The sequence below is a fragment of the Telmatherina bonti genome, assembly GCF_933228915.1.
Source record: "Telmatherina bonti genome assembly, chromosome: 12".
Classification (NCBI taxonomy): domain Eukaryota; kingdom Metazoa; phylum Chordata; class Actinopteri; order Atheriniformes; family Telmatherinidae; genus Telmatherina; species Telmatherina bonti.
In genome coordinates, this window is record NC_136610.1 from 23,053,068 (window position 1) to 23,069,539 (window position 16,472).

The window sequence follows — 16,472 nt, forward strand, 5'->3', positions numbered from 1 at the left end:
ACTTTTTAAAAAACTAAAGACCTAACGCTGAGCATATAGACCAGGTTTTCGGCACAGTTTATTTTTGTTTACTTATCGTTTGTCCCCTCCTCCGTATAAACCTTCAAACAGAGGCGATGTCTCCCTCTGGTGGTGAGGAGCTGGACCTGCAAGTCGGCCTCTGTAAAGCAGACGTGGCAGTGACGTTGATTCCGGAAATGACCCGGATCGGAACTTTAACTCAGTGGTTCATTAGTTCTTACCAGAAGCATCGACGGCTTTCGAAAAATGGTGTGATGTCGATTCAAGTAAGTTATAATCTGTGTATATATTTGTTTTACTAAAGAATAAACCTCGTAAATTTGGTTCAGGTTGAACTTTAATATTGTAAAAAAAGGAGGGAAGCGTACAAATGCCAGTTAGCATCTATAGCTAACATTAGCCTGTGGTTAGCCGGTCAGGCCGTGATCAGCTGTGCGTCGTGATGGACGGCCTTTTTCTAGACTTGAGATAATCAATGTTACCTAATGATATTTATATTTAGCTCTCCTGTGGATTTATGTGTAGGTTCGGCGAGATCATTTCCACGTAATGCCTGTTTTCAGATTTGTTTGCTCCGTTTGCTCCGTTGGTAAACACTGTGTCCAAATCAAATGGACATTTTCTCTGTTGACTACAAAGTTGTCGGCCTGAGTGGCTAAAAACATGTTTTTCTTTGTTACCACAGACATGTGTGTACATGTGATTATAAAGGACACCTCCGCTTGGATGTGAGTTTGTCCACACATCTGGAGGTCATCCGGTGACTTTTTTCGTCAGACAGACTTCAGGAGTTTGTTTGGTTCACAGCTGGTGATTGGTCTCTTACCGGCGGCAACATGACGTGCCGTGACCGGACCGTTGAGTTCCAGTCAGCCTGTAAATCTCTACAGGGCAGGCAGGTATGTTTGGGTACACACAAGCCGCCACATCAATAACACTTACTTTTGGCTAAATTATTCAAAAAAATAAACGTGTCCAACTAAAGTATACCGACGTGATTTCTTATTTTCATATATATGTTGAATTCTTTCGCTTTTGGTTTTACTTTCTAGTTTATTTATCTGTAGCTTGTTTGGTTCCACTTTGTATTAATGGCATTGAGCCACAATAATTCAACACTGGGAAGGATAATCCTCACAAATACATACCCAAACAGCAGATTAATAATTTAAAATTCTCATAAAACATATTTAGTGTTTCACTAATATTAAAATCATACAGTAAGGCATACACAGTGTTCTTACTTGAATTTTGTTACTGACTATATCCTTTAACAGGCTAATTACATTGTAATGAGTGAAATTATGACAAGCTTGTATGTTCTGAGTTTCTATCTCATGTTCATTTCTATGTATTTCCTCTTGGCAGAATGGAGTCCAGGCCAGTAAACCAGCCCTCAGCGCTCTCAGGCAGCGCAGTGACTTTACAGTTATGGCCAAGTAAGATCCTCTTAGTCTGTTTTGACATGCATTTTAAGAGCTTGTAAATATAATTATTTGACAAGACCTGTGTGGGTATCTTTAGTCTGGCTAACTTTATATGTTTATATGAACACTTACATTATCTTCTTAGTTAACTTATTGTAAGAATGAAACTGAGCAAAAAGACAATCCTTTTTGTGTGTGTCTTTAAAAAAAAAACCAAAAAAAACAAACAACACATTTCTTTATGTTTGTGTGCTTGTAGGAGAATTGGGAAAGACTTGAGCAATACATTTGCCAAATTGGAAAAACTCACTATTTGTAAGTGTCCTTTTTCTTTTATGTGTGTACAATTAAAAATGTTTGTTTGATATCTGTTTTGCTGATCCTGCTTTCTGTCACGTTGATGTTTTAGTGGCAAAAAGAAAATCTTTGTTTGATGACAAGGCAACTGAAATCGAGGAGCTAACCTACATCATTAAACAAGTACGGTTTGAGCTAGTAAGAGTTATAACGTTCATGTTGATGCTAAATGAATGTCTGTACTGACTTATTCTCCTGTATTCTCTTGTATTGTAGGACATCAACAGTCTTAATAAGCAGATAGCACAACTGCAGGATTTAGTGAGGTCTCGCGGCGCTCCGGGTGGCCGACACATCCAAACACACTCTAACACTATTGTTGTGTCATTACAGGTATACTAATCCACATGTGATCTATGCCATATCCTAAATGTTCATATCCAAGGAAACTGGATCTTAGAATATGTGTATAAATTCAAGACGTCTATTCAAAGAAAATAAAGGGTTAACTATTCTTTTTGCTGTCTGCAGTCCAAACTGGCTTCAATGTCAAATGACTTCAAATCAGTCCTGGAAGTCAGAACAGAGGTAATGAATATTTAGTATATTCCTTCATTCATGTGCAGAAAACACAAATTAAGTCTGATACGGCCTTAGGTTCTTCCCTATTTAACTCCAGTTTAACTCTTCTGCAGAACCTGAAGCAGCAGCGCAGCAGGAGAGAGCAGTTCTCCCAGCCTCCTGCATCATCTTCTCCTCTGATGGCCAACAACTTCAGTAAGTCTGTCTGCATCTTGACTTAACTTCTGCTCAAATTCTTTGCAGTGATTTTTAAAAAGGTTTCTTATTGAATTAATGAAATTGACAGGTAAATGTAGCTTTTTTTATGAGGCTTCATTGTGGCGTGTTCACTCTATACTGAAAATGTTATGTAGCATCTGTTTAAGTAGAATTTTGTGGTTGTATTAACTATGTGGAAATGCTTCATATGTTTCGAGTTGACAAGCTGCAGTAATGCATTCAAACCACAAGCTAAGTCTTATCTCCTGCAGATAAAGGTAAAAGGTGACTCAGTTGTGTAAAATCACGTGTGAAATCACGTGTGGTCACCTGCGTTCCTCTCTAATTTGAATGTCCAGCTAAAAATATCAAAATATTTCCTGTCCTTAATAAAAGCAATATTGCGGTTAGTTTTGAAAAAGTAATAGAGTGAACACACCATGTATTGCTTCCTAGTTTGGTTTGACAGCTGTATTCCAAATGCCTGGCTCCTGCATAGTTCATGCTATTGCTGAAAGTTTAGCTAAAAAAAAAGGGTACTTATCAGAAACCCCATGCAGAGCTTGGATGCTCTCTGTGTATGTGCGCATTTACACTGCCAGTAAAATGTTTACATACAACAGCATGTTTGGCTGAATGTCAGGCAAATGCTCATTGTAAACACATTTTGGAATGTAGATGATCAAAGGGACAAGACGTTTTGAGGAGATGCGTTTAAGTACTGGCTGGATTTATTAGTAGAAGTAACAAGGGTTTAACCCTAAGAGCTTGATCAATTCAGGCTGTGTTTACACAGATGCAGATCATTTCAGTTTTTTGTGTCTTTTACATCCACAGGCTTTGAATAACATAAAACACACAAGTTCTTTAGACACCTAACTGTACAAAGTATACAACAAGTCTACAAACTAGTTTCACTATTGTCTTAGTCTTTTGTCTTTGTAATATGGAGGTGTTCCCTGTCATTTGTGACCTCCCCTCTCCTGCTTAATAAATACATACATGTCTCATATTAATAGGTGCTCTCAGTACAGTTGTCTTCCTCTCAATGCACATGCCTAGCAGTTAAGTGAAAGCCAGCAGAAATAAAACCTGTTATTAGCTTTTCTTAAGGCCACTGAACTATTAAAGCCTACTGAAGTCGGTGTGAAATTGCGTGTTGGGTCATGAAGTAGTGGATGTTTGTAGTACATATTGAGTTTTTATTTCTTCAGGATAGTCTGAGACTAATATTTGTGTGCAAACATGTAAACAACTGTTTGCAAGGTTGGTACAGGTGCTATTTTGCTGGTGTCTCCCGTGGCATGAAAACAAAAGAGAGATCAGAGTGTATATTGATATCAGGCCAAAGAGTTTAAGCTGCACAATCTACTGTGGCACGCTAAAAACCCTTGCTACATTTTCCACTTTACAACACTATAATCAGGAAAAAAAATCTAGGAACTTCAGTCGTCTGGCTGTTAATAGCAAGTTCAATATCCCACTGGTCAAAATGCTTTGTATATAAACTAAAATGCAGCCCAGATTCCGGGCAAGCATCTGCACTTGTAAACAGTTACTGCAGTTGCAATAATTTTTTTGTTTTTTATAAATAAAAAATCTTTATTTAAGATTGGATATATTTACACTGAGCATCTTGCTTCAATGTGATATTAGTTAAAAAAATGAACAAAGTATTTAAAAAGCTGTAAAGACGCTTTTACTGCCAGTGTACTTGTGTTCAAAACAACAGCTTTTATAGTGGGGAACTGCTCAAAGTCCTTGTGAATAATTATTACTGTATTTGGTCGTCTATAATGCAAAAATTAAAAAATATTTTAGGAAGCCGCAAAAAAGGGGCCCAGGAGCCGCATGCAGCTCGCGAGCCGCGCATTGACTACCAGGGCTATACAACCACAAATTTAAAAGGTATTTCCCCTGGAACGTTTGACTCTCTCAGCGGGTATAACTAGATATTGTATGTGCCCGCTGTTCTTTCTGCTTTTCCCCTCTACCTTTCAGAGCTTCCGCCGGATCTTGTTGAACATGGGTGTGTTTTGCTTGTTATCCCTTTTCAGAGAGCTCGGTCCTGATGCAGGATGAGTCCCGGAGCCTAGGTGACGTGGCCATCGATATGGACTCTCAGAGCAATCCTTTGCAACTCCAGCTCATTAATGAACAGGTAGACTCTTGGTCTTTGTCATAGACAGGTGCATAGGAGAAATGGCAATTAATTTTGATGTGCAGTGTTGTTTATCTGCAGAAACATCTGACCAAAAATCCTCTTTTAAAATCTTTATTCTGTATTATTTAGGACTCTTACATCCAGAGCCGTGCAGACACCATGCAGAACATTGAGAGCACCATTGTGGAGCTGGGATCAATATTCCAGCAGTTGGCGCACATGGTCAAGGAGCAAGAGGAAACCATACAAAGGTGAGATGAAAATAGCAAAGGATAAGCTGTATTATTCATTTATAGCTCTTCTCATGGCTTGTTGGACAGTCAAATCACTCTTCAGTCCAAGCCACATTGCACACACATTCAGTACAGTATTATTCATTGTACTGATGAAGACAAAAAGTTGCATGATAGCATTGTAACAGTTTAAAGTTAAAAAGTTTGGCATCAAACCTTTGCTTTAGTGAACAAGCATGTCCATCCAGGAGTCACAGCAGCGCTGTACTGGAGTGTTGAGGAAGTAACATAGTACAAGACACCTGTAAAGGTATATGGAGACAAAAATTGCAAGTAACGTGAGTGATGACAATTTTAAACATGGTTGTCATGGTGAAACCATCTTTGAAGTCTTCAGTCCCGCTCAGAGGGGATTAGTTTTACCTAAGGACCACATGTAATAAATAAATGACCCCTGATGTATGTTTTTTCTATGCTGCATCCATATACAATAACATGGCAATAAAACCCCCCAAATTGTTTTTGTAATGATAAAAATCATATTTGGATTTTCATCTATTGATTTAAGTGGCTGGTACCAAAGGAAGTCTTTCCCATTAGGCCACAAACAGTCCCATATTCTTAGGATGTAACTAATCCAGGATCCAAAATACTGTCGAAGCATGCAGCCTTCATTCTTTGCCAGAATGGAAACAAATATTTCATGTTTTATGAATCCCACCAGAAAAGGTCTTTAAAAATTATATCTTTATTTTTATTGATAAAGATATTATAAATAAAAGCATCATTGCAGAAAAAATAAATAATTCAGATGTCTTTTATAGACATTTTTGTCATGACTCTTGCTCCATAAACTGTTTAAATGTATTTTATAGGAAGATGAGACATGATGACATCATTTTGTCTTCCTTTCACACACAGGATTGATGCCAATGTGGAGGACACCCAGCTGAATGTGGAGGCTGCTCACACAGAAATCCTTAAATATTTCCAATCAGTTTCCTCCAACCGCTGGCTTATGATAAAAATCTTTCTTGTTCTCGTTGTCTTCTTCATCATCTTTGTCGTCTTCTTCGCTTAAGGAAAAGAAAAGCGGCGCAGGGGAGCGGGGAAAGCATTACCAATGAAGTTTGATAAAGCTAAAGCTGGACCAGAAAAGGAGGACAGGTCATTGTTCAGTGGAGGCTTGGGATCCATTAAAACAAAGATGAACTTGACGGTTATTCCCAAGCTACAGACTTTTCATTAAAAAGATTCTTTAGTGAGAGCCTTGAACTCTGTCCAGATAAAACAATTAAATGGTCTAAGATGCCCACTTTGTGTAAAAATGTTGCAGAAAATCCCTTTGCTTTGTATTTTGACCAACTATTCCTAAACATTTAATCAAAATGGCTGTGACTTAATGGTTTGATTCTGCAAACTGTTTTTTTGTTGTTGTCTTTGTTGCTCTTTAACACCCCCATGACATCCTTTTATTTATCATTTCTTCAAAGCCAAACAATAGAATTGGAGCACCTTCTCAGCTTCTTAGTTTACCTTTTTCATTTGAAAAGCATGCACTCTCATTTACCAGCAACCTTTAAATCAAGGCCATTAAGTTACAATGTAAAATATTTTCTGTTCATTTACATTTTGCTTTGCTTTCAAAGTTTCTTTGCCAAATGGGTACTCTTATTGAACTGTGACTTAAGGACCTTCTCGTAGGTAGTTGCAGTCAGCTGAACTGAAGTTTGTAATGCAGTGGAGGCATGAGCCATACAAAGTGTTAAGTTATGTAATTTTAAATTAAACTGTCTGGTTGGCTGCCATCAGGCAGGTTTAATGATAAAAAAATTCAAATCTTTGCTCTTGTGCAGCAGAAAGAATCAGTGCTTATGAAAGGGTAACTCTGGTTGTAAAGACCTGCAAATGAAGTGACTCAAGCAGCCAGATTCCCTGGAAGTGATTGGTTGGATGTCTGCTGGGGTTGCTCCCCCTCTACCTAATGTACAGAATATTAAAATGACCACAGCTTTTTAAAATGAACATATTGTTCATATTTCCCCTGTTTTTTAGCCAAATGCCTTGACTTCAGTGTATAAAGTGCAAATAGTGTTGACGATGTATTGATAAGAGTGCACATTAATAAAAGAGTAATGGCATACAGGCTGTCTGAGATTTTCTTTGGATAAGAGGATTAGTCGCTAGTAATATAATTAGGCATGCTGCGCAATGGCAACACTACCCTGCAGTTTGTACTCTGCAGATTTACATGACAAATGCATATGATCTTAGGTTATTTATCATTACACGTACATCTCAGAAAATTAGAATATAATGAAAAAGTTCAATATTTTTTGTCCCTCATTTCAGAGTGTGAATTCCATATATTATATAAATTCATTACACATAGTGTCCATCACAGTACCTCCATTAAAAAATTATTTTCCATAAATAATTAAATTCCTTAATTTATAACAATATTTTATTTATAAAGCTGTTACAAAGAGTGTTGATAATATTTTAAGACAAAAAAGTGGAACACTAAAACAAAAGCAAAGTTTTAAACAGAGCAATTACCATAAAACCACTGCAGAAAAAATAATAAAGAAAAATATAAGTGAATGAAATACAATTCATGTATTACCTATGTACTCTTGAAAATTAAAAAAAAAAGTTTTTTAAATTTTCTTAAAAGACTCCAGTGTGTGGAGCACTAGGTAGCCAGGTGGCGTGTCCCACAGCCATGACGCTGCCTGGAAGGATCTAGTGAGTGTCTGCGGAGCATGGGCGTAGCGGATGGGGGGTACAAGGGGGAATGTCCCCCGCACTTACCACATCTCTGTTCTCTGTCCCCCGCACTTTTTACAGCCATTATAACCACTTGATTACTTTTGTTTACATGCTGAAACGTGTTTTTCCGAGCCGTACCTAAACGCATCACGAGCAGGCGAAGCTAACAACAAACACCGTGTGGTAACAGAGAAGCCTGTCTTTGACGTGATTCACATCTTCAAACCATATACTATCTATGCTTCAAACATGTTCAGCAAACCAGCTAAGAGACAAAAAAAAACTAAGAGTTTCTTCCAAACAAACCGCGTAAGAGGATTCCTGCTGCTGAATGTAGACGGTGTAGAGCTGAAACAAAGACGTTTTGTATTTATGTCACCATGTGGATTTTAAAAGATGACAGATAGATGTCATTTAAATTAGCTGAGCCAGCTAGTTAAGGCAAAGGTAGTAGTATCTACATGTACTTGAATAACTTTTTGGTAAATTGTACTCTTGGGAGTTATTTTGTTGGGAAAATGTTTTTACTTCAGTATTATTATTCCAAAGTAATAAAAAGCTGCTATTACTGAAGTAAAGTTAGAGTACTGGTTAGGCTGCTCTGAGATTACTCACTTCTGGGTAGAAAATATTATAAATTTATTTGTCGTCCTTTTGACTGTTATATTTGTATAGATTTAATTAAGTGTTGTGGTAGTTAAAGTTTAAAGTAAATGAGTTTTACAACTGCTGGTCATTATTTTGATTGAATGATTACATTAATGTTATTTGATTAATAAAATCAGATGTTAGGCTACACTGCATTTCAGTAGTTTTTTTTCTAGATAATTTTTTATTCTTACTCAAGTAATTATTTGGATGGGTACTTTTTACTTCTGTGCAAGTAACATTGTTCAAAAGAAGCAATACACTTGTTGAATTTTTGCTAATTTACCCCCCAGGAATGAACCCATTCCTTCTTCATTTCTGCACAGAATATCTTTTTTTTTTTTTTTTTTTTTTTTTTTTTTTTTTTTAAATCTTTATATAATAGAAGGAGCAGGATGGGGGTGGAGACAATGGTCCAGAGGCCAGCATGGATGGTCTTCACAGCAGGAGAAATTATATGTAAAGTCTTGCCTTAGAAAGTGTCTGTTACAACTGACTAAGAGGAAATATTATTTGTATTATATATTTATCACGTCAAATGGATTTTGAGATTAAATTCTACAACAATTTAACTTTTACTACTGGATGTATATAGTTAATAAATTTTTTAATTTATTTAGGTATAGTCCCCACTCAAACATTAACATAAAATGTTATTTATTTTGATTATTCTGCTTGAGTGTAAAATTAAATTTAGTGCTTGTGATATTATTTTGGAATATAATTTTTTAGGAGAGCCTGTTGTCTTTGCTTCCCTTAGTTCAATAAGAAAGTACTTACACAGATGAAGTTTAACTGTCATTTCAAAGACAATACTTGTTTATTATTCATTCATTTGCAAATACAATTTGACTGCTGTATCAGGCAGCAGGCATTGGTCATAATATTCTGTTTAACTTATTAATTTTACACTGATTTATTTAAACAAAAATGGGGTTTTACCAAACTTTTTGTTTTCATTTGACACATAATAATCTGACTACTCTTCCTGTAGACGCTCCAGGGTCATTCTATGTCACCTCAACCAGTTTAGCAGCTTTAAATTTTAGATTTTGACTTTGGAGTTTGATAGTATATCATCCTAAAGAACTAAAGTTGGTTTCCGGGTCCTGTGCTGTTTGTATTTATGTAGTTCTGTAGCTGCTAAGGATAGATGCAATTTAAGTCTCTTTTAAAAACTAATCTTTTTACGTTGACTTTTAACTACAGAGAGCAGAACCACAATGTCTTTTCTGTCTTTTTTTGTCTTTTGAACTACTTTATTGTCTTTCAATTGTTTTTATTCTTATGCTAATAATGTTGATTTATTTTATTTTACCTGTACAGCACTTTGGTTACCTCGTGGTATGTTAAAGTACTCCATGAATAAGGTTTTGATTGATTGATTGAATGCAAGAGGATGATAAATTATTTTATAAATCTAAACAATTTGTCCCCCTCACTTCTAAAATGATGGCTACGCCCTTGCTGCGGAGCAATGGTTTCTGGTGTTTTTCCAGCAGCTGGAGGAGTTCTTTCAAATACTCAGGTGCATTGCCATGCATGCATTGGAAAGTGAGGAGATATATTTATTACTCAGCCCTCATACTTGGAGCCAGGGGAGAGAATGAAAAACTGGGGTGATGTGGATGTCAAACTTTTGATTCTAGCAGCACTATTCTGTATAAGGTGGAGACTTTTGGCAGGATTCCTCACAAGAAGAGCAGTACAATGATGCAGCATGGTGGCTTGCACCAGTTTTTCAGCACCAGTTAGAGAGAAAGAAGGACAAAGTCTGGCTGTATTTTTCAGATGGAGAAGTGCAGTTTTACAAAGTTGTTGGGCATGACCTTTGAAAGATATGTGATTTTCAGGTCAGTAACAGAGGAGAGAGGGGGATGATCTTGCGAGAAAATGAGATGCAGTTGACAGAGGAGGTTTAATTACTTTTTAGCTGGATTCCCTCTTTTAAACAGCCCCTAACCATTGGAAGTAAGTTTGGTTTAATTGTTCACTATCCATTGGACTGTATTTCGGTTATGCTGAAGAGTTTTGCCATCCACTTTACATGAGCAGTTAAAGCCTGTATGCCAACAACACCATGATTAATAATTGGCACATTGTTCTTGGGGCTTAATTACTAATCTATTTTCCTCTTGTAAAAGCTAATCTCCTTCAGAAGGCTTCCTGTCTGTCTGTTTGTCCAGCTGCAAACTTCAGTCACACTCCTGTTGTGGACAGTGACAGTGTTTGGCACTTTCTTGGTCATAAATGTGTCACTTGTTCTCCAGCAGTGTTTCAGTCCTGTACTTCAGGGCTTTCTAGGTTCTTCTAGCCTATTTTATTCTCTTTTAAGTCAAGGAGAGCTTGACAATCACTTTACAAATGTTGCCCAAGTGGTTGCACTTCCCTGTATTTTCTAAAAAATAGACATAAATGTAAAATAAACCTAAAGTAGTGTGCGTGTATATCTTGATTGTTATTAACTGAAATACATTATTTCAAGTTTATACACATGTTTATACAGTTTATACACATTCTATTTATTTATTTTCTAAAAAGGTCTTGGTATAATAATTTTTCCACACAAAATCAGCATGCAGGGAGTGTATGTAAGCTGTGATCCGAACTGTTTACATGTGACGTTTTCTGTACGAAAGCTCCCACTTAGCAAAATTCAGGGGTCATATATGGCCACATGGTTACATTACTACACTGGTATTTAAAGCAAAACAAGAGATGGCTTTGTGAAAAAGCAGTATTTTAATTTTACACAGAAAAGATCAGTACATTGCATGTTTATTTCCCTGTTTACATACATGTACATTTATAATAAAAAAAAATAATACATCACATGACTTTAGCTGATTCATGCTTAGACGGACTTAGTTGATATGAGAACACCTGCTGAGTGAGCGGCTGTTCTGGAGCCAAACTGTGGCTGCTGAATAAACAGAAGAGCGACCTGAGCTGAATGCGACCTGAGCTGAATGCCCCCCCCTCTACTTCAGGAAACAGCTGCCCTGCCTGTTGCCTGTTTTGAAAGGGACAGTTCATGAGATCTGTTTGTGATTCTTCAGGAGCCCCTGTCTCGGGTGTTTGATTCTACTGCAAAAGGTTTGAAATGTACAAATGACCCCCACTCCCCCACCACTCCCATTCTCTCTTGCTAGATGCAGGACTTTAGAGGGGACAGTGTTGGTTGGTTGGTTCACTGCTGTAACAGAGACCACAGTGACTGGACAAGATTCTGTGCAATAATTAAATTAGTTTTGTATTAATTTACTGCTCAGAATAAAATGTAATAGCTCTGATGACCTGTAAACTTTTCATTTTGTAGCTTCTTCACCAGGTAAAAATATAACTTTATTCAATACCTTTGTTAACAATCCTACTAAACTAACTTTAATAATTACACATTTATTTCTAATAATCTAAAAATAGCATGCTATTATCTAAGCGGTGATGCTATCCATTAGTATGTTTAGGTCATTGAGGCATGTTAGCATGATAACAGCTGCTGCATGGTTAAAGACTGTTTGGTATCTAACCATCAGACCAGTATAATCCCTCAGACACCAAAACCTGAACAATAATTATCAGTAGCTCTCCACATCTTTCGAAGACACAGAAAATTAGGAGAAATTTTATATAAATCATGTCCCATTTCTCTGTCAACCACCTTCCTCCTTACCTTCCTGTCCTTATTTTCATTTCATTTTTACCTTCTTATCTCCTCTAGGTGACTCCATTTGTTCCTATGCCAACCATCTACAAGTCCCTCCCCCTTTCTGTACACCAGTTCCTCTTTTCCATCTCTCCCTTGACTCCTTCCATAATCTCACGCCTGAGCACTCTGCTCCAGTGGAGTGATCTCTGGCATGCTTCTACTTCTCCCCTTCCTTGTCCTGATCTTGATGGCCTCCTCTTCCCCTTCCTCATCCTCCTCCTCATCAGACCAATCCACCTGCTGCTGCAGATTCCCCCTGGAGCCTCTCATACCACTGCCCTTGAACATTTGCCCTGTGCGGAATTTTGTGCGGAAAGTAACAAAGGAAAGACTCTTGCTGCGCTGCTGCTTCTCGAACAGAGGTTCTGGAGTCTGAACGTCGTCATTTCCATTTACCTCATCCACGCAGTCACGCAGTACTGTGCGAAATAACCGGGGGACCTCATGGACTTCAGGCTCCATCTGTGATACCAACCTCCTGAATCTGCAGTGGGAGGAAAAGGTGGAAGATGGGTTTTTACAAAACAAAACTGATACTGGTTCAGACATGTAACGACAGGACATAGCCAAGTAAATGTACATGTAAAGCTGCCGCCATTTAAAATAATTTTGGATTGCACAACTGGTAAATTATACTCCTTCTCACTTTTAATTTTAAAACTAAAAACAGACTGAAAAACTTGTTCCTGTTAATTTTTGGCCTGAATAGATGACAAAAATTTCATTCATTTTCTATTGTTAAAGGGATGTTAAATGGATCACACTGAAACCCTACAGCTCTCTTTACTTGGATTTGTTCCTCACACTTTAGTGTTGCCTATGTTTGAGGCTCATTCTCTCTTATTAAGTATCTATATTTCTCTTTTTCTAAGTTTTTGCATTTCTCAGCCTTAGTATTCCTCTATTTTATTTCTCCCTCACAAGTTCTCAAGCTTTATGGTTCAGTAACTTTTTGCAACTTTATTTAGTTACTGCAGCATTTTTTTTCCCATGTCTACCTGACTTTCTTACCTGACAATAGCTGGGCCACACTGTGCAGGAGGAATCTTGGCACAGAGGTCCTGCAGCTCCAGTAGGTCATTGGGAGTGATCTGGTAGGGCTGTGGGGTTGGAGTTGTGGCCAACCAGCTGTAGTCGGCTGCAGAGGAAGAGCTGCGACGGCGACGTCGACCCTCAGTTGCCCTCTCCAAACGGATGCGTTCAGTACGTTTTACCATGGCCCCCAGCTCCAGCATCAGAGTGTTGGTTACCAGCTCCTCGGTGCTGCGCTGGCCGGGAACTTTGGGCTCGAGGGAGAAAACCGCAGACCAAGGAAACATCTGGGAGAGGTGGGGAGACTTGGTGACGTGGCACATTTATATTTAAGGTCAGAAAGTTTAGAGTTTAAAGTGCTTTGGAAATAACTAAAATTCCACAAACAGACTTGGGAGGAGTTTTTTTGTATATATATATATATATATATATATATATATATATATATATATATATATATATATCCTAAAGCAAATATCTTAAAGCTTTAAATAACCTATAAAACTGTAAACCCTCAATTCATGGTTTAAATGAAGTATTACTTGGAAAAGTAAAATAATGCATACATCAGTACAAACTGTTTTCACTGATGGATAATATAAATCCTCTTTCTTAACAACCTTTTTGTTTCCTTTGAAATAAATATTCAAATTCAAACTTACCTTAATAAAAGTGGATTAAAATAACTGTGGTTTATTCTTGTCAGACAGAAATCCGTTTGTTGTTGAATAAAAATTCTGTTAGCAGTCTGATGAAAGGCAGGCCTCCATGGGCAAAGTGGATGGATGAGAGTCCAGCTGGTGGCACACAGCCTGAATGCCTGGCTACCTTTGACGGTCCCTGGCAGACAGTGTGTGTTCTTCTGTGAGGCGTGCGTGGAATGAGTGTGTGAGTTTGGGATTGAGAATAAATGTCACCTTGCATTAATAAAGAACGAATGATGAGATGAGCTTACCTTGTGACAGGAGTGTATGCCTGGACGAGCTCTCTGCGTCAGTGTGACTGATAAAACTTATATAACAGCATGTTGGTGGCGAGTTAAACAGTTTAGATCTAACTTTATTTCCTTTTGACTACTTTCAACTTTTTTTTTTTTTTTTTAATATCCAGGGTTTCAGCCTGAAAACAAGCAGTGCGTGGGGTTGCACAAAGTAGTGTTTCAAACTACTTTTGCACTGTCTGACAATGTAATTAATTGAAAGTTATTTCACTAACACACTTTTGGGTTTGAAACGGCATAATACCCATTACACCTGGCACAGACCTTTAAAAACATACTGATGTCTCAAAAAGCCATCTCAAAATGTGTAGGAAATACTCCTTGCCTTGTCTGATTGGCATTGGTCAGAACTACCGCGGGATGATAAACTACTCATATTTTTTTTCACACACTGGTAACTCTGATGTGTTCATGTCCATTGCAGGTTGTCTGTCTCACCAGCTAACATATGGGACAGTATGTAAAGCCACCACAGGCTCGTTTCTGGGTTTCCATACCACTCAGCACTAAGCCAACAAATCCCAGATTACATTAAAATCCAGAGCCTACCTGGAAGAATGAGTGGTTGTTATGACTATTATAATCTAATTACTGTTGCTCACATGTAAAGTGGCTGTTAATAGTAAAAATGAAACATTTATAGTTGTAGAAATATCAATTTATTGCATTTTTTTTGCTTACTCTCTGACTCTGAAATAACTGAAGACTATTGCAGCATTCAAACATGCACTCACAAACACATATTCACACATGTAGAGTATGTGGAGATTACACTTTTCAAGCTTTGATCTAATCACAGAGAAATAATCATTCATTAATTCATTCTCCAAACTGCTTAGTCCAATGAAGGGTTGCGGGGAAGCTGGAGCCTATCCCAGCAGTCTCTGGGCAAAATGCAGAGACTGCCATCCCAGGAGAAATAGTCTTTAGGATTTTTTTTTTATGATCATTGTAATGAATCGTCTGCTATTTCCAGCATCAAATATGCAATATGTTTTTTTGTTTGTTTGTTCAGAATCTATGAGGCCATGAAAAAAGAAATATATTTAGTTTAGTACCACATGTATACATTCTGTTGAGTTTGCTTTGATTATGACAGAATATAAAATAAGCACATGAGGCTGTATAATTCATTAAGATACCAATGAGTAAACAAAATGATCTTGCATCAGTGTGCTACAACGAGCTAATTAATCATTTCAAACAGCCTAACCTCTTTGGATGATGGGAGGAAGCCAGAGTACCCAGAGAGAACATGCAAACTCCACACAGAAAGACCACTGTCCAAGCCCCGTCCCAGCTGAGGATCAAACCAGCAACCTTCTTGCTGTGACGTCACAGTGCTAACCACTATACCACTGTGTGGCCCTTTAAAAGATCCATGAAGTTTTAAATAAGGTTAGGAAATGATTGAAAAACACAAAATGCTTTTTGATGCTACTATCACAACCCTTTTGTTTATCTTTAGTTTGCAACATATTTTCCATGGTTTAAATGGTCTTGACTTTATGACATTTTAGCAAACAGACTCTGACATTTCTGCAGTTCTATGTTATCTTTTTTAAATAAACAAAAGATAAATACAAAAATACATAATATTGACCACCGAATGCATTGCTCCAGAAACTGTATTGTGTCACTCAACACTGATGTTAATTTGACTGATTGTCAATTTTAGTCTTTAATAAACATGTGTGAAGGTGCTCCTCATATTTGGTATGTAGTATTCATGTGAGTTTTTGCTTTGCCAGATCAACCATGGTCTGTACCATGCTTGTGAAACATATAGGATTTATTTTGCTTTTATCATTACTTTCAATAAATTGTGCATTCAGAAGCATTTCAGAGCTCATGAACTGATTTTCCCCAAAGAATTGTGTTTGTTATTAACTGGGTGTGTTTGGCTTTTGTGCACAGACATATCTACAAATTGTCTTTACATTTTTGTACAATATTTTGTAGCTTATCACAAATGATCCTTTTTTTTTTTTTAATGTGTTATTTGTGGTTATCATCATTTTTAAAACAGTTAAACATCTTATTTTTTATCCCGTCAGAATGATATACTCGAAATTTATTCAGTTTATCACTGGCCTCTGTCGACTACCTTAATTTATGGTGTTCGTCGGTGTTTTTTCTTTCTTTTTTTTTTTTTTTTTTTAACCAGTCTTTTCTATTGTTTCCTCATCCAAAAGTTTGAAGCTTTGCATAAAATATTACGGGTAAGTCTGATCAAAACCATATCTGATGCATTTCTTTCAAACGATAAAAGTGATTTTTAAAAAGTTTGTTTAGCATTCTCTCCTATTTGGAGAGGGGGCTTTTATGTAAGATGTGTAAATGAGAGCCATCATAAACATATTAAATCAATCATCAATCATTATAAATA

General features: G+C 37.1%; 2 protein-coding genes across 3 annotated transcripts; one reads left to right on the plus strand and one right to left on the minus strand.

Annotated features, from left to right (window-relative positions):
* Positions 1–201: 201 nt before the first annotated feature.
* Positions 202–7,056, plus strand: stx5a (syntaxin 5A). Of its 2 annotated transcripts, XM_079250248.1 has the most exons (12): positions 202–287; positions 707–920; positions 1,390–1,460; positions 1,708–1,763; positions 1,858–1,928; positions 2,022–2,138; positions 2,277–2,333; positions 2,441–2,522; positions 4,347–4,433; positions 4,583–4,686; positions 4,819–4,940; positions 5,844–7,056. In XM_079250248.1, the coding sequence occupies exons 2-12, from the start codon at positions 858–860 to the stop codon at positions 6,001–6,003; spliced, it is 990 nt and encodes a 329-aa protein (XP_079106374.1). In that variant the 5' UTR covers positions 202–287; positions 707–857; the 3' UTR covers positions 6,004–7,056. The 2 variants fall into 2 exon arrangements, with proteins under 2 accessions (XP_079106374.1, XP_079106373.1); XM_079250247.1 differs by lacking the exon at positions 4,347–4,433.
* A 5,106-nt stretch (positions 7,057–12,162) lies between these two features.
* Positions 12,163–13,370, minus strand: LOC306763643 (protein RD3; the record flags this gene model as incomplete). Its single annotated transcript, XM_079250504.1, has 2 exons — positions 12,163–12,535; positions 13,063–13,370. The coding sequence occupies 2 exons, from the start codon at positions 13,368–13,370 to the stop codon at positions 12,163–12,165; spliced, it is 681 nt and encodes a 226-aa protein (XP_079106630.1).
* Positions 13,371–16,472: the final 3,102 nt, after the last annotated feature.

Bases quoted from the DNA above. Each gene is read 5' to 3' on its own strand.
- stx5a (XM_079250248.1), top strand. From the start codon at position 858: ATGACGTGCCGTGACCGGACCGTTGAGTTCCAGTCAGCCTGTAAATCT. The intron at 2,334-2,440 runs GTAATGAATATT...ACTCTTCTGCAG, and splicing joins TCCTGGAAGTCAGAACAGAG to AACCTGAAGCAGCAGCGCAG. The intron at 4,687-4,818 runs GTAGACTCTTGG...TGTATTATTTAG, and splicing joins TCCAGCTCATTAATGAACAG to GACTCTTACATCCAGAGCCG.